This window comes from Colossoma macropomum, unplaced genomic scaffold (genome assembly GCF_904425465.1).
Source record: "Colossoma macropomum unplaced genomic scaffold, Colossoma_macropomum, whole genome shotgun sequence".
In the NCBI taxonomy this organism is placed as follows: domain Eukaryota; kingdom Metazoa; phylum Chordata; class Actinopteri; order Characiformes; family Serrasalmidae; genus Colossoma; species Colossoma macropomum.
This window is the reverse complement of record NW_023494810.1, coordinates 26,384,347-26,410,283: the sequence shown is the minus strand read 5'-3', so window position 1 is coordinate 26,410,283 and position 25,937 is coordinate 26,384,347. Positions and strand designations below refer to the sequence as shown.

At 37.5% G+C, this 25,937-nt stretch overlaps 4 protein-coding genes and 1 non-coding gene across 7 annotated transcripts in view; 3 read left to right on the top strand and 2 right to left on the bottom strand.

Moving 5' to 3' along the window:
* pbrm1 (polybromo 1) overlaps nt 1-1,937 on the bottom strand; it is a 30,822-nt gene extending 28,885 nt beyond the window's left edge. For all 3 annotated transcript variants that reach the window (XM_036559382.1, XM_036559383.1, XM_036559384.1), the window contains exons 1-2: nt 1,826-1,937; nt 120-268 (exon numbers count right to left, since the gene is read on the bottom strand). In XM_036559382.1, the coding sequence (XP_036415275.1) occupies nt 120-257 (138 nt within the window). In that variant the 5' untranslated portion in view covers nt 258-268; nt 1,826-1,937. The remainder of the gene's footprint in view (nt 1-119; nt 269-1,825) is intronic.
* Nucleotides 1,934-12,716, top strand: gnl3 (guanine nucleotide binding protein-like 3 (nucleolar)). Its single transcript, XM_036559385.1, has 15 exons — nt 1,934-2,024; nt 2,234-2,292; nt 3,159-3,299; nt 3,391-3,510; nt 3,591-3,680; nt 4,635-4,770; nt 4,905-5,008; nt 5,826-5,970; nt 6,189-6,276; nt 7,213-7,390; nt 7,812-7,954; nt 9,601-9,737; nt 9,900-10,078; nt 12,111-12,168; nt 12,313-12,716. Exons 1-15 carry the CDS (start codon nt 2,012-2,014, stop codon nt 12,417-12,419), a joined length of 1,698 nt encoding a protein of 565 aa, XP_036415278.1. The 5' UTR covers nt 1,934-2,011; the 3' UTR covers nt 12,420-12,716.
* LOC118800081 lies at nt 7,057-7,134 on the top strand. Its single transcript, XR_005006167.1, has one exon. It is a non-coding gene; the product is annotated as a small nucleolar RNA SNORD69 (small nucleolar RNA).
* A 1,144-nt stretch (nt 12,717-13,860) lies between the features above and the next one.
* glt8d1 (glycosyltransferase 8 domain containing 1) lies at nt 13,861-23,329 on the bottom strand. Its single transcript, XM_036559535.1, has 10 exons — nt 23,222-23,329; nt 21,910-21,992; nt 21,071-21,169; nt 20,720-20,927; nt 18,534-18,642; nt 18,363-18,447; nt 17,565-17,677; nt 17,146-17,312; nt 16,154-16,266; nt 13,861-14,802 (listed from the first exon to the last, which is right to left on the bottom strand). The coding sequence occupies exons 2-10, from the start codon at nt 21,923-21,925 to the stop codon at nt 14,618-14,620; spliced, it is 1,095 nt and encodes a 364-aa protein (XP_036415428.1). The 5' UTR covers nt 21,926-21,992; nt 23,222-23,329; the 3' UTR covers nt 13,861-14,617.
* A 167-nt stretch (nt 23,330-23,496) lies between these two features.
* spcs1 (signal peptidase complex subunit 1) lies at nt 23,497-25,900 on the top strand. The gene is made up of 4 exons (XM_036559536.1): nt 23,497-23,823; nt 24,379-24,438; nt 25,264-25,350; nt 25,631-25,900. Exons 1-4 carry the CDS (start codon nt 23,788-23,790, stop codon nt 25,754-25,756), a joined length of 309 nt encoding a protein of 102 aa, XP_036415429.1. The 5' UTR covers nt 23,497-23,787; the 3' UTR covers nt 25,757-25,900.
* Nucleotides 25,901-25,937: the final 37 nt, after the last annotated feature.

Below are 25,937 nucleotides of genomic sequence, written 5' to 3'. Positions count from 1 at the left end.
GAAAATCTCTTTGTCGGTGCAAAAATGTATAAACACTGGCAAGACTGGCATATACTGCCAGTTGCCAGTGAATGGTAAAGAAGCTCACTGTATATCTAAAAACAGCTCATGCCACTCACAGGATCAACTGTGGGAATGTTTGCGATCCTCCTTCTTTTGCGACTGGTTGAAGGCATAGAGGCTGGCTGGCTGTCCTCAAAGTCTCCACCACTTACACTGCTGGACGGGGAGGTGGCCCTCCTCCGTTTAGATCCCATTGCAGAAGTTCCTTAGAAAAGAAAAGGAAAAAACAAACAAGCAGACAGCTTTAACCATAAAAGTAGATGACAACATTAATGATGGTACATACTCTCACTGATCACTATATTAGGTACACCTACCTTGTATCTACAGTTACTGCCCATTTTTTCAGATCCACTTAACATGCAGATGCACTTGGCAGATTTACAATTACAGATTGTAGTCCATCTGTTTCTCTGCCTTATTTGTTATCCCACCTTTACCCTGTTCATCAATGATCAAGACCCCCACAGGACCACCACAGAGGAGGTATTATATGGGTGGTGGATCATTCTCAGCACTGTTAGTTAGTGTGTGTTGTGCTGGTTTCAGTAGACCAGACACAGCAGTGCTGCTGGACCGAGAATAGTCCACCAACCAAAAATATCCAGCCAACAGTGTCCTGTGGGCAGCGTCTTGTGACCACTGATGATAGACTAGAGGATGACTAACACAAACTACAGCAACAGATGAGCTACCGTCTCTGACTATACATCTACAAGGTGGACCAACACAATAGGAGTGTCTAATAGAGTGGACAATGAGTGGACACAGTGTTTAAAACTCCAGCAGCACTGATGTGTCAGATCTACTCGTACCAGCGCAACACCAACATGTCAGTGTCACTGCAGTGCTAGGAATGATCCACCAAACAACACCTGCTCTCTGGTGGTCCTGACCATTGATGAACAGGGTAAAGGTGGAATAAGAAATTATGCAGAGAAACAGAGCTGAAAAATGGGTAATAAATATAGATACAAGATAGGTGTACCTAATAAAGTGCTCAGTGTGTGTAATCACATTAGTATCATAATGTGTAAATTATTGTTAATTAATAATTCATTTTTCTACAACTTAATTAATATTATTATCTTTAAGATATTATGTTTGTGGTAAATAAACTCCTGGTCTTTTATTTTTTCAGTAATCAGCACTTTAATCCCAGCTTAGTGGCCACAGCGGACCTGATGCCAGCTGATAGGAGGCATTTACTCACTGTGATAATGATGCTCTCACCTCAGTATTCGAGTGGGTGCAATGTAATTTAATGAAAAATGACCAAAACAGGTGATAAATCCTGATTTCTGTGAATCATTCTCATTTCCACTGTACTTTTTCACACGCTGCCTTGTGACGCTATTGTCACAGCACGTCTTCTTTGTGAATCGGTGCACAGAAATCAAAGCTCAAGATTCATTCTGCAAAAAATGCACGTCCACGCTGAGCAGCTGTAGTTTTATTTCTAACAAGCTCCAGCCTTAACACGTCTGCTTAACGTCTACGGATGCAGGCGAGAAGAAAAAGCTCATACACGATGCACTGTCGTGTTACAGGACGTTGGTGTGGTGCTGCTGAAGTGTTGGCTTTGGTTGACAGACAGGAGCTGCAGCAGCAGCAGCACCACAAACACAAAGGCGCGCCGGCCGGAGCCTTTAGCTGTAGCCGAGATGCTCGCCTCCTCTCCCGGAGCCTTTCTGCTCGTCAGCCGCCGAGCTAATTATAAACATTTCGGGGGAAAACGTGTGGCATACTGCGTGAGCCTTACCTCAGGTTTCTTTTCAGGCTTCTGTGTCGAGTACGAGGGGAGTAAAACACAGTCAGAATAATAGCCTGAGTGAATTTATTAGATGGAGAGAAAAAATTAACCATTTCGGTTCGGTTAACGGAAACGGAAACGGTGAGCTCCTTTCGGCACCATCCACGTGTGTGAGACCAGCAGCGAGAGGGAGCCATGAAGCGACCGAGTGAGTCCGCTAACTTTACATATACAGTTAGTAATAATAGCAGAGGGAAAGCGTTTTAACTGTCTAGTTTACAGTACAACTTACACCATTAACGTTAAACCTTATTTTTGGTTGCTAGGTGGCTGCGCGTGCACAACACGGTGCGAGCTAACTAGCGTTAGCTAGCCAATGCTGAGTTAACGTGAAGTGAATTTTCTCTTTCTTTTTAGAGTTAAAGAAGGCGAGCAAGCGCGTATCCTGCGCGAAACGCTATAAAATTCAGAAAAAGGTAAGTACTGTAGATGGAGGACCTGAAAATAAATGAGCTTTACTGTTTCTCTGTTGCTGTTTCAGCGTTGCTAGTTACGCAAAGTTAGCTAACCTAGTTAACTTAGGTTATATAAATCAGTAGTAATACTGTGTAGCAATAAATTACAATATCGGCGTATAATATGTGTAAAAATGTCTCAGCTGTCTTAATAAAGGATCAAAAAAGAAGTAGACTGGCAAATATTGTCAACGGTCAGGCACATGGTCGGTGAACCAGTTGTGAAAGCAACTTAGGTCAGCTGTTTTGCTCAGTTACACGTGCTAAAGTAACATTTTGATAGTTATACTTTTTATATGTATATATATATACACACACACACACAGACAGTTATATATGTGTATATATACAGTCATATTACATACAGACACGTACTGTAGTTAGAGATGGTATAAATCAGTAATAGTGTGCAATAATATGTCAGAAAATCTGTGGATACAATATCCTAGAATTGGCTGGATTGTCTGCATTGGAGGGGAGAAGGCTTTGTCTTGCAGCTGCTGTGACTTCTGTGGTGGTCTCTGCCACAACTGTCCAGAGGACTTTTTAGACACGAGAGAAGTTAAGACTTGCGTAACTGCATGTGGATATAGAAAAGCATTCCATTTATACTTCTATTGAATGTGGTCAAGATCTAACTGACCACCCGTCTGTGGATCATAATCTGATCACAGTGTTTCCTGGGTAGGTTTACATATGGCTTGTTATATGCAGTCATGTGAAATCTGGCCATGATCCAATCACTGAAAACATGTTTGAATGCAAGGTGTAAACAATAAACTGTAAGTAAGTGTTATTCTCCTTTTCTTTTTTTAAATACATTTTAGGTCAGAGAACACCACAGAAAATTACGGAAGGAGGCGAAGAAAAGTGGAATAAAACAAAGGACCAAAAAAGACATCGGTGTACCAAACAGTGCTCCTTTTAAAGAGGAGGTCCTAAAAGAAGCCGAGCAGAAAAAACAAGAGGTACTACTGAATGACATGCAGTCCTATTTTTTGCCTTATGAACTGTTCAAACTTGCATAACTGACTAAATCTCTTTATATCTGTGGCACAGCTTGAAGAGCTGAAGGAAAAGAACAGGCTAGCCAAGCAGAAGGAGCGAGCTGAGAAGAGAAAGAAAGAAAAAGAAACAGCCAGTGCAGAAGAGGAGCCCAAAACAAAGAAAGCTAAAAAGGTGAATTAAGATGAAGACTGTGTTTAAGATTAAAATGTTTTGTTGAGTATTTGCCTCTAATGCTGTCATTGATTTCTTAGGAGAAAAAAGCACAGGCTCAGAGGGAAGTGAGGGCAGCTGTTGCCAAGGAGAAGAGCACCAAGGCGTTCAGATGCAGTGAGCTGAAAAAGGTGAAACTCACTCACAGAAATAAACTGTAATTTAACAGTTCAGACTTAAGAAATTAAAGACTGTTTTCTATAAGATGTACACAACTTACACCAAATGTACAAAAAGGATAAAATAACAAAAAAAAAATAATAAAAGAAGAACAGAACAAAAAAGTCCAGTTGATTTAATTTCTTTTACATAGACTGTATGTAGGCCTAATAGTGTTAAATAGGTATTAGCTCTGACAGTTGTGTTCATATTGATTGATGCTTTCTTTTTGTGCTGGGCTCTGGAAATAGGTAGAAAACACCAACCACTACTCTGTTGGTTCATTGGGACTAGCTTTTACAGGTCCTAAAGCATGTCTTTTGCCTTTATTTCCTGAGGATTCAAATATAAAATCTATGACCAAGAAATGCCAGCATGCCAAGCGATGATTGGAGCACTGTGATTCTAAAGTTTGAAAGTCATGATTTTGACTGTCCCAGTACAGTGACACTCACAGTAAACATCGAAATTCCATTATCTTAAAATGCAGCTTAAAACGAATTTGGTGGGCTTATGATCACTTAATAGACAGCATACCGTTCCACATACATGGAACAAAAAATTAACATTATCTTGTAACAGAGATTCCATATTAATGTTTTGGAACTGTTAAGTATAATTAATATTTTCAGTGTTGTTTTTTGATTCCTGGCAAAATCAGTTTTATTTTTGTTCCTTAAACCGGTTTGAAGCCCTGACAGCCCAGTGTCATACAATGTCGGAAACCACAAAAGCGAGTCTGTAACAGCTCGCTGCAGGTTGAGACTGGTCAAAACTACAGAAAGCAAACTGAGGACTTCAGTGATGTTGTGTAATATGATATTTGGAAATCCATTGCTTTCATTTTGGGTCAGGATAGTTTTGTAAGTGCTGATATGACTGGCTATGAGATTGAAATTTGCTGTATGTGTACTTCTGTTCCCCAGGTTATTGAAGCATCTGATGTTGTATTGGAAGTTTTGGATGCGAGGGATCCTATGGGTTGCCGCTGTCCTCAACTGGAGGAGGCCGTGTTGAAACATGAAGGGAAAAAAAGACTGTTGTTTGTACTAACAAAGATAGGTATGTGTTCTCTGTACTGTTCTTAATCTCACTGTACTGTCAAGTTTGTTCAAATGTGACATATGATCTAGAAAAAAGTTGATCTATTGACATTAATTAGATTATTTACTGGCCGTGTTTTTTCCTTCGTTTAGATCTTGTACCCAGAGACAATCTGGAGAAGTGGCTTGGATATCTTCAAGCAGAATGTCCAACGTTCGTATTTAAATCATCCACACACCTACAGGATAGAACTGTGGTATGTATAAATTATATATAGATTATGTCTAAATAAATTCTTAGTCTGAGTTTTCAGTTACCATTGTGCTGCAAGTTTAAAGTTTTCCCATTTCATACACATCTGATTGAAATTATAACTAAATAAAATTATAAATACAATAAAATTAGAAAGCCCTTTCTTTGCTGAATTCAGTCTGTCAGAGCAGGAGAAGTACAAAATATGCAACATGTAACTAAGGATGGACATATAAACCAGTTTTGCTATAGAAATAGCCACATTTTTAAATTAATAATGAAAAATGAAAAATCCTATGAATGAAAAATGAAAACACACAGAAGGTTTAACATTTCACATTCAACTAGTGTGAGAGCTTATCTGTTCCTGATTGTTCAAATTAGCAATTTATCTTTGTGATTTATGTGTGATATAAAGGGGCATTCAGGCCTAAAACTAGCATTTTAAAACTGTTATTTGACATGTTTTCTAATATATTGAGCGCAGCATTGCATCCCTCAGCCTCATGGGTTTTACATAATTGAGCATTTGTATCAGTATTGTTTTCATCTATCAGTGGGTCTCGTTATTTATGTATATGTATGTGTGTGTATACACACACACATAGTACAGTATTTATTTTTTTCATCTAAACTTCTGAAATTCCCAAGTTTTAAAAATGCTTAAGTGAAATGTTAATATTAAGTTGCATTTGGATCTCTGAATATAGCCATGCTCATCCCTTACTGTAAACTGTATGGCTATCCAGTCTCTGACTAGGGAAATGTTTTTTTTTGTGAATGATCATGTAGTAGTTGTATACTCTGTTGGATTGTTATAGCTGGAGAAGAAACAGGCTGCTGTTAGTGGAAAAGTCGACCTCAGCAGAGCAGGAGCTTCCTATGGCTGTAATTCTCTGATGCAGACACTTACTGACTTGGCCAGCAAGCGAGATGGAGAGAGTATGCTCAAAGTTGCTGTTGTTGGTAAGACTGCTTAATTTAACACATTATGAACACAACCATTTCCTGTTATGGATCTTTGCCGAGAGAGCCATAGTGTTGAAGTTCACTTAAGTCATAACTGATTTCTTTTTGCCTTTAATTTTGCTATTATAAAATCTTTGTGCTTGAATTCAAGCAAATTATCTGGAATTTCTTTAAGTCAAGGAAACCTTCAAGATAATTCTGTTTTGCCTGTACAGGTTTTCCTAGTGTGGGAAAGAGCAGTATCATTAACACCCTGAAGGGCAGCAGGGTCTGTATTGCTGGAGTACCGCGAGGACTGACCAAGTGAGTTTATTTTAGAACCTTGTTGTATTTCTACTTCAGAGGTTCCACGTTAAGTTTATGCCAGCAAGTCTGCAGATGTGTTCAGTACTACACTTAAGCCAGGTAATGAGTATTCTGTAGCTTTCAGTAACCTGAGTCATGTTTGTTTTAGAACAGAGGACATCAAGGTAAAAATAAGGCAGAGGAGATATGACAAGGCAGGTTTGGTTCAGTTAAAACGAACCCTGTTGTGATTGCTCTGTAAGTGTGAGTGAGCAAGAGACAGTGAGAATGCTGCTGTCCAAACACCAGTGCGCATCAAATAAGCAGACTTGAGACCCTCTGAGCAGGTCTCTGGTCTCTAGGGATGCACCATGATCAGAATAATATTGGTATCAACAGATAATTAAAATAATTTTATTATTATTATTTTTATTATAATTATTATTATTATTATTATTATTATTATTATTATTATTATACTGGTTAGACTAAAACTACTTTACTCTGTCTCACACAGCCTTTTTGCATTATTTCATGTTTAGTCAGATATAAACATAATCATATATTAAAATTGAAGTATTGAAAAAAAAAAAGGAACACCATTAATTTTAAATGGCAGGATACTCATGGGTAAACGTGTGAAGGGGTTGTTTACTGATAATCAGACTGTGCTGGTGTACATGACTATAAATGAATGTCATCTAATTTTCTTGGTTCAGTTTTTTACGAAGTCAGGCGGTTATGTGCATGCAAACATAGTGACTGGATTTGCCATATTTCTGGCTTAAACTATGGGTATCTTTGAACAATGATGAGCTGTATTGATCTGACCAAAACCATGGAGTCTGCATTCAATCCAACCCTGAAGTTCAAAGAACCCAGTAGTTACTTTCTCTGAAAACTGTTTAGATATATATGCCTGGTTCACACACATATTACTGCTTCCCTATACAGATGTATGCAGGAAGTGCATCTCTCCAAGAAGGTGAAGATGATTGACAGTCCAGCAATAGTGGCAGCTCAGTGTAACTCTGGTGTCAAGCTGGCTTTGAGGAGCCTACAAGTGGAAGAAAATGAGAAGAGTCCTCTAGAAGCAGTTAAGACTCTGCTGAAAGAGTGCAACCAGCGGCAGGTGAGTAGAACCAGCAGTACTACAGTCTAATTTTTTATTCATTTTGCACATTTTTAGTTTCATCTGTTTACTCATTTGAAATGTCAATAGCATGGCATTTCTGTGTGAAAAATGCTGTATTCTTTAAGCTTCACTTTATTAACTAAAGTTTATTTATTAACTGGTGTGTCACCTTGTATGCAGCAATACAAAGCAATGCTTCACAGTTCCAACCATTGCTTTTCATTTGTTTATGAAATGAATTTTAGCTGGAATTTGACCTTGTCAGAATATTCTGTCTGTTGGGTTGGTAAGCTTTTGAATGTATACAGATTCAACCCAGAAGCGCACGCTGGCCTTAACAACAGGAAAAAAGCTATTGTCTGCATTCAAATGATTTATATTTAAATAATGAAACAGCTTTTCTCTATATTCTCTTCAGGTCATGTTGGAGTACAATGTCCCAAATTACAGAAATTCTCTGGAGTTTTTGACTTGCTATGCCAAAAAGCGAGGTTTCCTGCAGAAAGGTGCTCTGCCAAACACGGAGCAGGCTGCCACTGCGTTTCTCAATGACTGGACAGGGTAAGTAAAAGAACGCAGATCTCATTAATCAGCTGTGCGTAAATCACACATACATTTCTAAGCACAAATGTGATCTTATATATTTTTTTGTTTGTGCGTGACGGTTTGCTTACACAAGGACCTACTTCCTAGTGGTAGAAAAGTGTTAACAGTTGAGTGTCGCAACCTCATTGTCAACTTAAGCATATTTGACTGAATGGTTGCTGACAGTGGTGCTCATATACACACTGCTGTTAATAGTTTGGAATCACTTATGGTAACAATTTATTGTATGTACAAAGATAATATAATAGCTTATCAAATGTAGACTTAAATCCTGTAAACGAGAGATCACATAATTTTAGAGATGTGCTGAAATTTTAGAAACAAACATTTCAGCCAAAATTGATTCTTTTTTGGTTTGTTTGTTTTTTTAGACAAAAGACAGAAAATATTTTGGCAAAAAATATATGTATATCAAATAGTTCTACAACTAAGTGTCAAAATTGAACAATTGACAAATCATTGAATAATATTAAAAACGAGAAACAGTTTGTTTGAAACTAGTGTTTTCTTCCACTGGTCAGCCCAGAGTTGTTCAAACGGTTTGAGCAACAGCTGATAAAGTGTAAAAAAAAAAAAAAAATAATAATAATAATAATAACATTGGCCGTGTGGAATTATTTCACAGTTTCTATGAGGTACATTAGTCAAGAGATTTATAATCCGTCTTCATCCCAGGTATTAAGAGGAGATGCAACGCTGGAGAAATCAAACCGCCGATTTGATACCACTTGAAAACAGAACACAAAGAAACATTCCTGCTAGCACGCAATGTAATCTGCAGCCAGTTTTTGAAATGCTGAAACAATTTATTAACAACATGGCCAAAGTGCAGACATAATATAAAAATAATGGAATTCATGCTGTTGGATGACCAATATGCTGTAATACATTTAGGAAGTTTATTGTATATAAAATGTTTTTATTTGTCAGTTCAGTTTAGTCCTTCTGAATGCAGATTTTAGCAATAATAAAAGTGTATTTTCTTTAATGTAGATTTTTAAATGTAGTTGTTTTGTCCAAAAGCATATACACATTACACAGTTAATTAAAAAAAAAACCTTCTTTTCAGCCAGGTGTGTCTTGAATTTGTTTAATTTTCAGCTCAGAATTTTCATTTCAGTGCATCGCTAGTACTTTTAGATATTTAATTCAATTTCAAGGATTGTTATTATAGACTGCAAATTATATATTGGATGTACCTATTTAAAATAGGCAGTAACTTTGTTAAGCTGTCTACCTTGATATTTGATTGCTTTTCAAATATGGTGAATTCTGGATGTGAAATTTATTGTAACTTCATTTTTGATGTTATACTGCTTTCTCAGACATTTTAGAATCATCTACAGCTTTTTTCTTCTTTCTGCACACATCTAAAACTTTCATTTCCACTGTTTGTTTGAAATATGTGAAATTGCCAAGGGCTAGCACGCTGAATTTCTTTTACACATTTATCTGAAACCTAATAGGATTTATGATATAACAGGTAACAGCTGATTCAGGTTCCTATTAAATGTAAAGTCAGATGATGTTAAAAGCACATCTAACAATTTAATTATGGTGAAGGTCATCTGTGTGTATGTCTCTGCCTCTGTATCTATCAGGGCTAAACTGAACTACTATAGCAAAGTACCAGAGAGGCAGGGCCTCCCCCAGTACCTCACTGAAGCCATGGTTACAGAGCTGCGGACGGGTGTGGACTTGGGCAAAATGAAGATGGCCAATGAGCATATCATCACACGTATGTTCCCTCTCTATTTTTCTTATAGACTTGTGTGTATCATATTCTCAGAAGGTGAAAAAAGTAAATGCTGCTTAACTGAATAAGTTTTATTGTTTAACAACAGATATTATGGTATTGTTTGGTTTATCACAGACACTAAACTGAAAATATTTTTTTTAGGTATTAGACCCCCAAATGCGGCCAGCAGCATTCTGTTTAACTCGAAGGGCATGACTGATGGACTTCTGAGCTTCACTGAGGTTCCAGCTGAAACACCTGCTTCAGTAGATGAGGAACAGCAAGAGGAGGACATCACTGAGCAAACAGAGGACGCAGAGCAGATTGAGGACACTGAGGAGGTAGAGCCCAAATTTTCCATATTTTACACGTCGAGACATGGATCAAGTATTGACTTGTATTAAGTCAGACCAAGTTCCAATCCTTTGTGTCTTGGTTTTAGTGTTCTGCTTATGCCACTACTGTACATGTGTTTTGCAGTGGGAAATTACTTTAAGACTGGCCCTACGCTACACAATTTTTTGCCGGATTTTAAGCCCGATTTGCCTCTTGCAACACATTTTCACAATCTGAAGCGATTTTCCAGGTCGGAAGCTTGTTTGGAGGTGACTGACGGTGCGGAATCTTTAGCCCTCCAATATTATATCAATAAATATCAAGTCCTCCAATATTATATCAATAAATATCAAGTCGTAATGAGTCGTAAATATCAAACGTTTGATATTTTTTGACTCAAAACGTTCATGAGTCCTGTAGAGTGTGAAAGTCAGAGAATTACTCACTGAGTAATTCAAACAACAGCCAATCAGAGAGCTAGAAGAGCGGAGAAACAGGCAAAGAGACATGCATGCACAGCCCTGAACAGTGGAGCGTGGAGACAGAGGAGGTGCGTGTAAAATGTTATAAACGTTGTCATGTTTATAATGTTTGAATCTAGACGTCAAGGCTTACAATTTCAGCTCAGCTATCAGTTAATAGTGAAATATTTCTCCAGCTCTCACTGTATCAGCACTTCTCAGCGTGTGCATAAAATTACAAACAGCTCCAGTGCAGTAAGTTTAGCTTTGTTTGTGTCATGTGATTTCTGAGGAGATCTGGGAGTTTGAGTTCATAGTCCAAGATGTGTGTTACACTCCCTCTTTGCCTTGTCATCTTGTGTCGGTGCCCTCACAACAAAAAGACAAGAAATTCTGTGACAAACTGACATTAAATTTGTGATACTCTCTGTTTTAGAAATCTAGGATCTTAGGATTTTAAGTCATGTAGTGTACATCCAGCCTAAAGTGTAATATGAAAACTTTTTTGTTTCTGCTGTTTGAGTTAAAGTTTGTCTGAATGCTGGTATGTGAACTGTGAACGGTCAGCCATCATGCTTCAAGTTAATTTCTTGCCAAGAGCAGAATACACGTGCAAAATATACTCCCCCCTCATTTTTCATTCGTGAGTCACTTGTGAGAAACAATCATGGAAATGTTCTGCTATATTACACTATAATGTGTTCATTAAAAAGTGAAAAAGAGTGTTGGCTCTCTCATTGGGAGATCACAAGTTCGATCCCTGAACTGAAAATGATCAATTATATAATGGTTAGTTCTAGTCACACAATCAGAGCCCAGTTTCCAAATAGCATCTTAGTTTTAAGATTATCTACCTACCATATAAGAATCATCTTTTTGCAAGATGCTTTTAGGAAACCCAGCCCTGATTGACAAGTCTTTTATATGTGATAGTAGTACTTTCTTCCACCATATCTGTGGTGTTGCTTTATTCTAAGTTGTTGTTAAGTTAATCATAGTTTCTTGTACAGCAGCACACCACCTGTGGTGGAGCTATGCAATAGAACACCAGAGGTTGTGTCTTATCACAAATAACAATCAGAGTAATGCACTCCCTTCTGTGTTCTCTTGCTCAAGTGTCTGAGTCTCTGCAAGTCTGGAAATCTCAGAGCCAAACTATTTCAATGTGTGCTGCCACACTCTTAGTACAACTGGCAGAGAACTGATCTATTACAACGACAGAGACTGGAAAACAGCTGATTTTGGTAGAGCTGTTTCCTGACCACTAGGTATCTTGGCCAGTTCAAAAACCTTTTCAGTCCAAGATGAAGTTTATTTTATGTTTTGGAAACCTGTCTACACTGTGATGGTTATGGCTATGATGAGTCATGATGAGTTCATTGTGTCACATATGTTTTTGATGACATAATAATCCAACTCTGATCTCATCTACTTAACTGATCACAGCCCTGTGTCCACTTCTACATGTGGAGCTAAAAAGGGGAGTCACATTTGCCTGACTTTATATATCCGTTCACCTGTGCTGGTGGTTATCAGTGAGTATTAATTTTTCATTTTTATGGTTGACACTTTTTAGGCTGAGACTCCTGATTCACATATGGCACAGCCTCAGAAATCTCAACAGAAAAGCTCACGTAAGTAATTTTCTCACAGACTACAGTTTTCTGACCTGAATTTGCAGCTGGGAAATGTTTGCACCTTATAAACCACAAGACAGTATTTAAAAATAATTATTTCTGTTATGAACATTTCCACTAATGTTTCTTTGTCGATCACAGGTAAGAGAACGAAAGGAAAGGCAAAGCCTGCGTTTGTCAACATTGATGTGTTGGCTTCACAGCAGAACAAGGATGATGCATATGATTTCAACACAGACTTTGTATAAAATCTCATGTCTACTGAGAGAACAGATTTCATGTGTGCGCGAGTCAGTCAGTATTTCAGTCATTTATGTGGATACAGTATGTTTGTGTCTGTTTCATCATTTGACTGGAATAGATCTTGGTAAAAACATTTTTCTGTCAGTCTGATATGACGTTGTATATATGATACAGATGATTAAACTTGCAGCCTTCTGTGTTGTATAGAATGTTTCTGATTGGTGCCTCTTTTTATGGGTCTAAAGAACCATGAAGTGTTAAGGAACCGCCAGTGTTGCAATAAATGACAACTAAAAATCGAAGTTATTTTTCTTTACTATTTTTTTTCAATATATCTGATATATTCAAATGCTAGTAGTGAACACAATCATACAGTTGCACAAAAGTACATCTACCCTGTCTTTTATAGCCTTACTGCCTCCCTGATTGTGATGGCATCTCGTCCAAACTGTTAGTGGAGGTTTTTATTCCTAACAGGCATTTTTTTAGTGAAAACTATCACAGATGTTTTCACTTTTCATCCACATAGTAAAAATTTTGGGTGTCAGATTACATGTTTTGTTGATTTTCTAACACACACTTCTGTACATTTTAAGGAAGTTACTGTTTATTTGCTGAATAACAATAATATATTATGCTCAGCATATAAATAGAACTAATGCACTGAAGTTTGCAGAAAAATGCCAGATCTAAGTTGGTTCCCTGTAGAAGGTGGCACATTTGTTTTCTTAAAAGAAAAACAATGTGAATTTCATGCAGGGTGTTCAGACTTTTCTCTACAACTGTAGCTTTGTTTTCAGTTTGAAGTAATAATTTACTCAGGGTGCATAATATTCAGTAAACTATTCTCAATTTTTGGCCTGATTTGTGACTGTTGCCTCTAGTCATTGTGTATTCAGTGTTACCCCTAATAAATTATGATAAACATTTCTACTTACTATACCTGTAAACTAAGGCTTGGCAATATTGATAAAATACAAGATTCTATTTTCCAAACATTTAGTATTTAAGTTACTATTAATAAACTAAATGAGCCCTGACTCTCAGTTCTGCTACTCATATGCTAAAAGAATATTTTACAAGCTTGACACCTTGTTTTTACTGCATAGTTTTATTTTGTATTCTTTTTTATTACACCAAGGTGAACAGACACATTAATGTAAATCATTAGCCAGAAAGGAAACATACTATTTATTTAGTTTTTCTGGATTTAAAATTCTTTTAGAACAGTCTGAAGCAGCCAGCACATACAGGTAACTGTCAAATCCTGGAAATCAAGTGGGCACTGTAATACTCCAAGTATAAAGTTTAAAATGTTGCGAAGCCTGAAAAGCACTGTCATGGCATACCAGTAAAGACAATATATAGCCCAGCCCTGCTTTAAAGAAAGTTACAATGAAAATGTCTTTTTTTTTTTAAATGAAAAAAAAAGAAAATACAAATGACTACCAATTTTATTCAACTTTATTCAATGCATAAATACATAATCGCTTCTCTATATACAAATTGGCACTCTGTCCCCAACAACAGAGAAGTAAAATATGTAGTGGGGATGGCTGTTGCTCTGGCATTTAACTTGCTCATAGATATGAGCACAACACAAAATGCATGCTTTTACTTTATACTGTAAGTAAATCTAAATTAAGGAAAATAAGCAACAAATCTGATGCGTAACATTGTCAGTGGTTTTGTTCCAAGCTTGGAAAGCTACAAAATTAAAAGGCAAAGGTTAGTGTAACAGGTCATGGGGTGAGTGTCATAACTGCAATAGAGTACATTTGAGCAACGTAGTGGGTTACAGAAAAAGTGATGCAAAAAAGAAACCCTGGACCTTTTGTTTCAACACACATACTGCACACACTGAGCGCTGAGGTAGCATTTTAGTTTCCTATGAACTATCCTCTAGGTACCTTCTGTCCTTAGAGTTAGCTGAGACCTAGTGTGAAAAGGGAAAAAAAATTGACACAGTTACAAAACAATATTAAACATCGTTTTCCAAAGGAATGTCACCCAGAATGGTCATCACTGAAGAGGCCAGAGGCAGCTATGTTATCCTATTCCTATCTTTCCCTAACTGGGCTTAAAATACTCTGTAGAACTGCAAAATACTGTACAGTAGGCTAGATGTTCAGATGCAACAAAGTAGGTCGTTGTTGCGAACTGCAATAGTTGTGCAAAGTGCCCCTGTAATTCGAATCCAGGTTTATTTGTCCCCTGAGTGTCTTCTAATTGGATGAAATTTCCCTGTGGGATCTGGAATGTACCACTTGTCCCAAACATCAGAGAACGAGGAGGTTCTGCCCCATGGCTTAAAGTGTCCGTTCCAGTGGAGCAGTTTGGCAGCTTTGACGAACTGTGGAGAGTAACGATTTCCAGCTCCAGTGGCTCCTGAAGACAGATTTGAACAGTAAATCAAAAACTTTCAAGCTGTTTGTGGTTCACTTAGGCCCAGATTGATCAAAAATCTAACAGCTGAGGTGTCTGTGTTCATTAGAACAGTGGTCTCAACCCCTGGTCCTGGAGAGCTACCTTTCTCCAGAGCCTGGCTCCAACCATAATTTGCCACTCCTGCTCCAACAAACAACTTCTTCCCAAGTCCCTGATTGGCTGAATCACATGTATTAGAATTAAGTAAGGGGCGGAGCAGCTTACTGGATAGAGGTTGGAACTAAACTCTGCAGGAAGGTAGCCGTCCAGGACCAGGTTTTAGAGACCACTGCATTAGAATATAAAAGGCAAGAACTGATCCTAGATCAGAAGAACAAAACTCAAAATGAGAAGTTGAATAGGATGGCATTATTACTCCCTAAGGCTTTGTTCAGACAACCCAAATGCCATGTTTTGGAATATTTGATTAGCGCATAAAAGATATTCTGCAAAAAAATAAAAATAAAAAAGGTTCCTGTCAGATTCAAGATGTATGTGGATTTAAATCTGATTTCAAATCAGATCTCTGGACTTGACTCAGTATGACCATAATGGGTTATATTCACATTTGTATATGACCCGTATTTGTTGTTTGTGTGAACGCACCTCTGCCCTAAAATGACCCACATTCACAGCTGCTGACCTTGGATGCCTATTTAAACTAGAGTAGTGCATTTTCTGTGACAGCAGAGCTTAAGCAAGTTCCAGATTGTTGCTTGGTGGTTGCTATAGGAAGCCAGGTGGTTAATATTGTGCTAAGTCGTTGCTATGGTATCCCAAACTGTTGCTAGGTGGTTGATAAGGGTTTCCACTGGTTTGCAGAGGAGACGTTTATGCCTTGAACATTATAAGGCGGCAGTCGGGCGGGCGTCCAGCTTACGTGTCTCAGAACACGACGTCTTCCTCTCGGCCTTCTTTAATAAAAACATGTGAAGTACGTTTTCCTGAGTCTGACATCATTTTAAAGCAATTAAAAACAAAAGCAAACCAACTAAAAACTCAGGTAAGACACTGCAGCTCGTCTCCCTCTGCCTGGACTCACGTGATGCTCATTGTCAGGGTAACATCTACACTAAGTGGTGCTCTATGCCTGTGCGCCATTTTGGATCGGATTACTTGTAGTGAGCATGTAAATGGAGATTTTCATCAGACTGTTGAGTAGAGTGAATATAAACACCTCAGTCTTAATCTAGGATCGGAATGTATTCAATCAGATTGGCAAAAATCTTTGCATGTAAACACAACCAGTGTGGAACTTTCTTCAATATTGTTTTGTTTCAGGCTACTGATTTAAATGAGAGAAAATTCTTACCGAGATGCCTGACATGCCACATGGGGTCAATGCTGGAGTGGTGCTTGTAGAATACAATAAGCAGGGGAGGTGTAGTGAAGCTGTCTGCTAGAGTTCTGCTGTAGAGGTCTTCCCTGAAGGAACAGATTAGAGATAGAATATATAATAAATGCCATCGTTAATGACTACAAAACTCTAGGTCTGCATGACGTCAACCAAGAAGCTAGTAGTGTTACAATTCTCATTTTACAGCATGGCTTTGAGTTTTATGATATGTATATACTGAGGCAGGAGTTCTACATTATTTATACAATGTTCAATGCGTATATCTACGATGGCGTTTTAGGGCCACTGTTAATAAAAATAAAAATAGTAGACTTCGAGAATAAAGTCGTAATTTCAAGAAAAAAAAAGTCATAATATTTTGAGAATAAAGTCGCACGGTATGTTATTAAGAGAATAAAGTCGTACTATTTCTAGAAAAAAAGTCGTAGAATTACGACATTAAAGTGGCATTAATACCAAGAAGAACGTAATATTGTGGCCAAAGGCTTTGCAAAAGGAAGGCAGCACCTCCTCGTGTTAAAATGAAGGGCGTTACGTTTTTTTCTCGAAATAGTACGACTTTTTTTCTCTCAAAGTCTACTATTTTTATTAACAGTGGCCCTAAAACGCCATCGTATATATCAGACGTGTGATTTCCCTCATAATAAAACAGTTTGTTGACCAGTTGCACTGCAGGGACTCCCAGTGTTTGTTTTATGTGTGCATGCTAAGTACTGAATTGAAAGAAGATGGACAAAAACACGATAAACATGAATTCTGTCAAAACCATTAGGTTGGTTGGGTGCTACAGAACACAACATAACAAATAACATATGAAATGTTAGTTTCATGTCGGAATGCCCCTTTAAGTGAGATGCATTGTAATTTCTTTTGATTTATGCTTCTACGTTTGAATACTTTCCATTGTTTCCTACAATCTAATTCACAATAGCATTTAACCCACTCACTTGACATTACGCTCCATCCACTGTTCCAGCTGCCGGGTGATGTTTTGGTGTTTCCATTCGGTTAAGTTTGCCACGATGACTCCAGGATTGAAAGAACATGTGTTTGCTCTCATTCCCAGTTTCTTAATAGCTTCTTTTTTGAAGTCCAGAAAGCCAATATAATTGTTCTGTAATAGACAAAAGCATATTTGCGCATGTGTACAGTCAAGATGCCTAAAAGGTACAGTACAAGAATGATCACCCTTTTGTACAGCTACACATTTCTGTATAAACATTTGAGTAATACCATGGTTGTTTTTTCACCTTCGGTGTTCAATATCAGTTTCCTTGGCAACTGTGTGCTGCATCATCATTAGCTTTCTGGTCAGGGGGACTGATTTGATTCCATTCAAATACCAATTCATTTGACTGATATTTACCTGGTTTCCTGCTCCTCTAACAAATCCTTTGGAGGACGCAGAGTCACAGTCCTCTGAAAAAGCAGCTGCGTGTCCAGCCTTCAGGCTTGTGTCAAAAAGTTCCTGAATGTCTCCTGCAATAGAAAAGTGCATTTCATATCACCAGTGTGCCTGACAAATGCAGCCATGGTTAACTTGTTTTATAAGGCTGTTTAATAACTTTCTGTTTTAAGCCAGGTTTGGATACAATGAAAAAAAAAAAAGAATTTTCACTGTCAAAGTACTATAAAACTGAATGGTGAACACCCATTATTTGAGGAAAAAACGTTAAATCTATGTAAATAAACTGCATACACTGCATTTTAATGCTGCTGTTAATTTCCAGAAATAGAATGTAAATTCGCAAAAACACTAAAAGGCAGTATTAAAAAAAAAAAAAAATTAAATGACAGCAATTTTATGATTTCTATCATCACTGAACATATACTTTTACTGTTAATTAGCAGGTTTTGCTCTGCTGCTAAACTTTGTACCTTTTTTTTTTACATTACAGCGTATTTAAGCTAAGATTAATCCTTGCGGGTGTGCACATTAGGCCTAGGTGATATCTAAAAATAATTAGCCCTATATTTTCTAGTTAAAAAATTGCGATTAATCTGTCCTGGAGCAGGTTACACATGGACCACAAACTGCCATGGTGATGTATCCCAGTAAAGTGATCCACTGTTGTAAGATAAGCTTATAGTTAAATGGCTAAGCAAGAAATCCTACTTCATGGGACCAAGCAGGCCCCAAACAAACTTCCCAAGTGGCTCTTACCTTGTACTATAACATCATCGTCCAGGTAAATTGCTTTCTCAGCATCAGGTAAGAACACTGGCATGTAGAATCTAGCAAAGGTTAGCTGAAAAACAAACATGCCCAAGATGAGGAATTCATATTCCCACAACATACTATGCCCAGTATTTCAGAACATTCTTACGTAATTACCGGTTTCACCAAATCTGCCTTTTGTGGATCTTGTGAAATCTTCCCCTCAAGGATCTTGGGCTCAAATGTGATGATTTTATGTTTGATGTCAGTCTTACTTAACCAGGTCCTGACAAGATATGACCACACATGATACATACATGAATACAAACTAATTAAAGGAGTATTCTATTGTTTTTTTTAACCTAATCTCTATCTGCTGCATCAACTCTATCTGCTGCATGTGTTGCATACCATCGATTACCACCAACGGTTATTGTATTGTTTCCCTGTACTTTGAACAGATCTGAAAACCTGTTAATTCAGAACTCAATAGAATCCAAAAGGCAGTTGCTGAATTCCATGAATAAACATTTGAACCTATTTAACACAAAACTACAAAACCTGTGCATGTCTTATTATGAGACAGGCATGAGAGAACTGCCCTGTTTGAATTTGTGCACATCCCACCTATATAGTATGCCACAATAGTTGCATCTGAATAAACAAATTCATACGACGGTATTTGGAAAAGCACTTCTCACCAAAGCTGTTCTTAAAGATTTATCCAACTTTTAAATATTGGAGCAACAGAGTGAAAGTATTTGAGATAAATTCAGTTTTTTAAGCAGGAGCCTGTAAAAAACACTTTTCTAAGTACAGGAAAACTAAAATTTTGGTCTCTGGTCATTGGAGCAGGGCAACATGTCGATATATACTGTTATCACAAATAATTACATCACAACCCAACACAATGTCAGTTACGTTGTGGATATCAGCATCAGCCCAAATAACGCTGACCAACTGACTGTATGATTCATTACAAAAAGAGCATAATTTATCATGTTTAATTGGAATTAGTGCTGTGCTGTGTGTGAAGTACTGGATAAAAATTGTACTCATAGTTTTAAATTGTACATTTTTCAAAGCGGCAATTGCCGGTTCTTATTTGTCTGTTCTAACTAATCAGATGTCAGAAAAAAATTGTAACACTGTATCATGAGAATTTCTTAACGTATCATCTTATTATGTTTTTTGCCACACTGCCCAGCCTTAGTGGTAATCAGCCATATGCTACAGATGTAGCAGACATACAGCAAGTTGAAAAAAGCTTAAGTGCCATCAATTTGACCACTGCTGGAATTTCATGTACATAAGAACACAATTAACTTGACGATGGAGAACTGACCTTGACTGCAAATAAATGAGAGACTTTTTAATTTCCAGTCAAAATGGTATATTATTCATTTTTAGGAGGGGATCAGATATAAGATAATCTACTTGTATAAGGAAGCAGAAATTCAAAAGAAAATAACTGAAAAAACAACAGGGGTTTCAAAAACTGGAGGTCAAAAAATGATTAAAAGATACAGACAAAAATGGGACTCCTATCAACAGAGGTAGATCTGGTAGACACCCAAACTATCATCATCAGATAAACAGCACTTAAAGCTTTCATATTTGAGAGAGAGGAGAAAATCAAGCTCCACTCTTGCTTTAGATCTGAAAAAAAAATAAACTGATGTTTCTGTTCATCAGACAACGCTAATGTCCAAAATGTGTCCAAAATGATGTCAAGAAGCTGAGAAAAAAAGGTGTTCTCAAAACAACAGACTGACCACCCCAGAGTGCAGACCTCAACATCATTAAATGTGTTTGGGATTACTTGGAATCGTGAGAAGCAGAAATTGCAACCAGCTTCTAAGACTGAACTTTGGAGGTGTGGAAAAAATCCTGCAGATTGAAAAACTGAAAGCAAGTCTCTGAAAATGAACAGAAGCTATAATAAAGGCAAACGGTGGACATATTAAATACTAAAAAAATGATATTATAATTAGTCGTTGAGTGTGTAATTTTTTCTTAATATGTTTTTGTGGTCAGAACAAAACCTTTTATCTCCATTTTTGTTGTTTTTCAGTTCTTTAAATAATTTGAAAATGCCTGTTGCCTTTTACATTGTGTGCAAAATTTATGATGATCACACTGACTTAAAGCAGGTTTATTGCTTCTGCTGTAAAGTTATCATTTTCAGATACAAGGTTTTGTTCCAATAGTAGGTATATGCTTTCTCCCCCCTCATGCTGAAAAATAATGTGTATTTAATGATTGTTTTGACTGGAAATTAAATAAACCAAGCGTGGTCTCTGACTGTCGGACACTACTGTACATGGCATTTCAGGTCACTGTACTGTGTATATGGCTCTTACCTGAGATGCTCCACAGACTCATTCAGAGTCACTATGCTGAAAACCACATTGGCCTTGCTGTTTTGTTTCACGCTGTTCATGGCAGCCACAGCGGCCCCCAGCCTCTCCTCCGCAGCTGTGATGACCACCGGGATCTCCGCTCCTGTCTTGACTTTACGATCCGAGAAGAATCCAGTTTCGAAGGGCAGTATCATACCTGGTGCTACATCTAGAAATGGTAGGCAGACAAGAAGATCCACATGACGGTACAACAACAAAACCATGCATTTGAACAACACAGAGAAATACTCACAGGTGTATTTAAAAAGAAAGAAAGAAAGAAAGAAAGAAAGAAAGACAGAAAGAAAGTACCTGAATTGTCCTGTCTTAGGAAATCACTGAGATTCAGCAGATTTCGATGTACAATTATTAAAAAGGCTATTGACAGCAGCACAAGGATGACCACGTTCACTGAAACAAAAGAGAACTAGAATTAATTTAACAGGGAATTAATTTAACATGGAATTCCTTGTTAACGATGGCAAAATAGTGGTAAATCTGGAAAAAAAAAATCTTTAGGTACTGTTTTTTTTGCCTGACAACACCCTGCATGTAACTCTCTGCCATGAATTGATTTTAAAATACATTTTAGGTCAAAACTACCGTTAAACATCTCAGACATCAGGCAATATTTGTAGTCATTTTGTGCTACAGTTTTCTGTGAGGGAGCTTTTAGAGGCTCTTAAGACATCTGGTTGCTATCACCACCACTGTGAACAATTCTGACCTAGTAAATTTCTCTCAAATGGAGCATTTAGGGGTACATGCAGGGCACCGTAAGGCAGAAACTTGAAGAAAACTTATTCTTTCAGATTTACCACTATTTTACCATCGACATTACATATAAAAATTCAGAAGACGTGAAGCTTCTCTGGTTGTTTCGGTTAGTAAATTAAAGTAAAATTTGCTTTGTAGATATTGCAACCCTGGTTCCCTGTAAAGAAATACGCGTCTGTGTGTTTCTTTCCAATGAACCATTTCACACCAAACCAATGACATTTGAATGACATCAACTATAATTCATCTCATCCATTCAATTATACATAAATTGGTGGAAGTCCTCTTTAATCCAACCTGATGTAAATTAAATGAAATTTGGCAGAGGAGAACAGCTAGAGTCATTTCTAGCTATTCATTTTCTTGTTACTTACCTCTACGTAGCGTCATTGCCCTCACTGTTGCCCTTCACTTCTCTCAAACTGAGTACTTCATCACCTCCTCATCAGCTCTAGTACTGTTCCAAAAAATAGAGAACAAGTAAAACCTGAATAAAAAAAATCTGTGACCATTTAAACTCTGATCAAAAGCGCACTTTATGTCCAAAAGTTTGTAGACAACTGCTCACATAACATTCTTTGAATCAAGGGTATTAACAGGGAGTTTGCCCCCCGTTTGCTGCAGTAACATCTGGGGCAGTCTTTGCACTAGGCAAAAGCAGGTAGCCACCTAGGGTCCCTATGAGGCAAGGGCCCCATGATAATACAAAATAGAAACTCTGTATGTGTTGATGTTAAATAACATATTTATATATATTCATATATACATATATACACACACACACATATATATATATATATATATAAAAATACACACACACATACATACATACATACATACATACACACACATTTTGGAAATATCTGCTATTTGTCGGCCAATATAGTGAGATCTTCTCACTTAACATTATTTAAGTAAAAAATGTCTAGAAAAAAAGTCATATAAATGTTCTTAGAACAAACTCAAAAGTGACATATATTAAATAGATTTAAGATAATTTTATTTGCCAAAATTTCATTTTTAAAGTGTAGACAACTGCACCAATCAGGAGCCCAGAGCCTCAACTAATTTAAATCTGTGCATCCAGTGGCCCCCCTTTCCTCTTTTTTGCCTAGAGCCCTAAGATCACTAAATCCGTCCCTGAGTAACAGTTCCTGATCTTCTGGAAAGGCTTTATACGAAATGTTGGAACGTTGCTGTGAAGATTTGATTACATTCAGCCACAAGAGCATTAGTGAGGCCAGGTACTGATGTTGGATGATTAGCACTGGATCACAAACGCCACTCCAACTTATCCCAAAAGTCCTGGATGGAGCTCCAGAGAGGGCAGCTCCACCGCTCCACAGCCCAGGCGTTGGACTGACCGTGTGCGGCTGCTATATAGCATACAATTGTATTGGCAGGGCTTTTCTATGGAGATTATACAAGCTGTGTAAGCAATAAGTTCACCAGCAGAATTCACTAATTAGAGGAGGTGTGGATATAACGTTATTTTCAGGTCTGCAATGTAATAACACGTAAGTCTGATAGAGGTTAACGTTAACTGGTAGCGCTTGAGCAGTAATCCGTTACAACGGGCTCCCACACTCCCAAACCGCACACATTCCAGCACAGAAATTCCCCAAAACCCAAATAAAACTGGAAACATGAAGAAAACGCGCAAATATAGCTACCCAGTTAACTTACCTTGCTTATCTAGACCCCTTCAGGTTCTCATCCAAAATGCCAACTCAACATCAACAAGTCGGAGAAGGAGAAAAGCACACGGTGATTTTTTTTTCAGGAGAAATGGACTGCTGCACAGAGCGTTCACAGATCACTATACAATCTCCTCACAGAGCGGCCACTGAGCGTCAGCCGTTCGTCGTATCCACATGATGTACGAATCGCCTACGCTTGCCAAGTACGGCTACAACCGACCGCCCCCCAATTGTCGTAAAACGCTCACAAAAGGTGTCTAGCTTGCTGCCATATAAAAAAAACAGAGTCGTTTGTTATTTTGTTATAGCTTTATTAATAACATTGCTAATCCGAGAGTAATACACATGTTTAAATGCGTTAAATAAACTCTCTTTCTTGCGGTTGTGTTTAACGAGCACAACTGCTGCGCAGGCGCTGAGCGTATCGAGCCGCTTGATGCTTTCTGTCGGATTTCCTCGGGTCCTTCAGAAATCTACGTGCATCTTTTTGAAACAGGAAATCTCAAATTCATATCGATTCCTCTTAAATTGGCTCAAATTCGTTGTTTCACGATGTTGTCCATGTTTAAATCTATACCGACTCACATGGTAAGGCTTACTCTCGTAACAGATATCAGCTGCTTGGTTAGTTAGCCTGAATACGTTGTTTTAGCGCGGTCGTTTCCTGTTATTAACATAAGTTACCGTTAGCGGGATGGTAACTTAGCATTGGCACCCACTAAATCATCTCAGCTGCTTTAAAATGCGCCTTAAAAGTATCAGTCAGTGATGTTTAGAGTTATAAACGGTATAGAGGGAAACACCAGTAATGCATGTCACTGTAATGTTGCTGTTAAACGTTGACATATGTGCAGCTCAGTGTCCCGTTTCTGCTGGTGCCTTTTAGCGCTGCACGAAGCTAAATTTGGCTTCTTATTCGAATTTTCCGTTCCACCTTAAATGGTGCAGCAGTTACATTCTGGCACCTATACTGTACGTAATGTAACTGCTGCACCATTTAAGGTGGAACTGAAAATTTGAATAGGATGCCAACGTTAGTCTTCCTCCAGCGAGATATTGGTAAACTGCAGGATCACAGGAAAGCTTCAAATAGTGCATATATATATATATAATGTGTATTTCTTTTATTTTTTATTTTTTTAGGACTACAAAGGACAGAAACTTGCGGAGCAGATTTTCCAAGGCATCATCCTTGTCTCAGCGGTAAGAAAGTTACTGGCTCAAACTGCATCTAATATTTGCTTACTGGGGGTTTAAAGATGCACACATTTCATTATGAAATGAAGATTCAGTTGGTTTTTTCATATATTACATGTTAAAAATGTCTTGATTCTATAGAGCTCTAATTATATAACATAGAGGTTGGTATGGCTAAGAAAAATGGAAATATTATTAGCTGTAAACAATATGAAGACTGATAAAATTGGAAGTGTCTCATAACATTTTTAATGTAGCATCTCTGTTTTAAATCTCCCAAAATATCAGTCAAAATTATAATATCAATATGTCACAAAAGCAGTCAAAATCTGCAAAATCTATGCTGAATGTTACACTAAGCATTAATTAATATAATGCTATATTAGTATGAGTTTTGAAATTTACTATTCACTCCCCAGTCCATACAGTGCACAACACATTTACATATACCCACCAATTTACACTGAAGTTATAAGGAGTTTAAGGAGCCAGGACTGCTTTTTGTAAGAGGCGCAGTATACAGTAGCCAATCAGAATAGGGCCGACTTAGATATGTTAGTCTTAAAGGCAAAGTAGCTAGTTTAACAAAGGGAAAAATGTAAATATGAATTCCAACCCACACAAAAAATAAAATGTGGTGGATTAGCCCTTTCCATGATAGATGGCAAATGAGAGACCATTGGCAAAGACTGAGGGCCGTATGGATGATGCAGTTTAAATTTCACTTGTTTTGGAAGTTCCTTTTTCCATATTTCATAGCTGTATTAAAAAGGCTTGACCTTATTATTGCTTTGTGCATCTGTTTCTTACTCTGTTTATTCTTTTTTGCAGGTCATTGGATTCATTTATGGTCTTATTATTGAGCAGTTTGGATGGACTGTTTACATAATGCTAGCTGGATTTACTGTCTCCTGTTTGGTAAGCAGGCTATGTTGGTTAATTTAGCATGTTTGCATAAACTTATAATTTATATTTTTATGTGTTTTTGGTTGAATTATGCAATCCTATCTTAGACCATGCTGTGTGGAAAGACGCCATATGCCATGTTTATCATGTTCAGTGTTCAGTCATATTGGAGTTGCAATAGTTAGCAGTATAATTATAGTATATTTATAAAAATAATGCAGAACTGTTGGTTATAGCTGCATGCATTTTGGACATTTCTTGTTCTTATGGAGCTCTCTACTTCTCTGTGCAGCTTACACTGCCTCCTTGGCCCATGTATAGAAGAAACCCCCTCACATGGCAGCCTGCCATACGTGAGCCGTCTACAGAAAGCCGTGAAAAGCCTCAGGAGAATTTAAAGAAGAAAAAGCATAAGTAGAACACCATCTAGTTTCGACTTGAACACCTTTGCATAGTGATCCTCTTTGTGGACTTGCCAAAATATAATAATGTAACGATTCAACCATTTATGTCATGTTTCATGTAAAATTACAACTCTTTAATAAAGACGATCATTCTTACATTGTAATGTATAATTTTATGCTAAATGTAAAACTCTT

Coding starts and splice junctions, on each gene's coding strand:
- gnl3 (XM_036559385.1), top strand. Junction 4,771..4,904: donor GTTTGTACTAACAAAGATAG/GTATGTGTTCTC, acceptor TCCTTCGTTTAG/ATCTTGTACCCAGAGACAAT. Junction 5,009..5,825: donor ACCTACAGGATAGAACTGTG/GTATGTATAAAT, acceptor GGATTGTTATAG/CTGGAGAAGAAACAGGCTGC.
- glt8d1 (XM_036559535.1), bottom strand. Junction 18,643..20,719: donor GAGTCTGTGGAGCATCTCAG/GTAAGAGCCATA, acceptor ATATCTTGTCAG/GACCTGGTTAAGTAAGACTG. Junction 17,313..17,564: donor TTAGAGGAGCAGGAAACCAG/GTAAATATCAGT, acceptor TGTCTATTACAG/AACAATTATATTGGCTTTCT.
- spcs1 (XM_036559536.1), top strand. CDS start 23,788: ATGTTGTCCATGTTTAAATCTATACCGACTCACATG. Junction 24,439..25,263: donor GCATCATCCTTGTCTCAGCG/GTAAGAAAGTTA, acceptor TCTTTTTTGCAG/GTCATTGGATTCATTTATGG. Junction 25,351..25,630: donor GATTTACTGTCTCCTGTTTG/GTAAGCAGGCTA, acceptor TTCTCTGTGCAG/CTTACACTGCCTCCTTGGCC.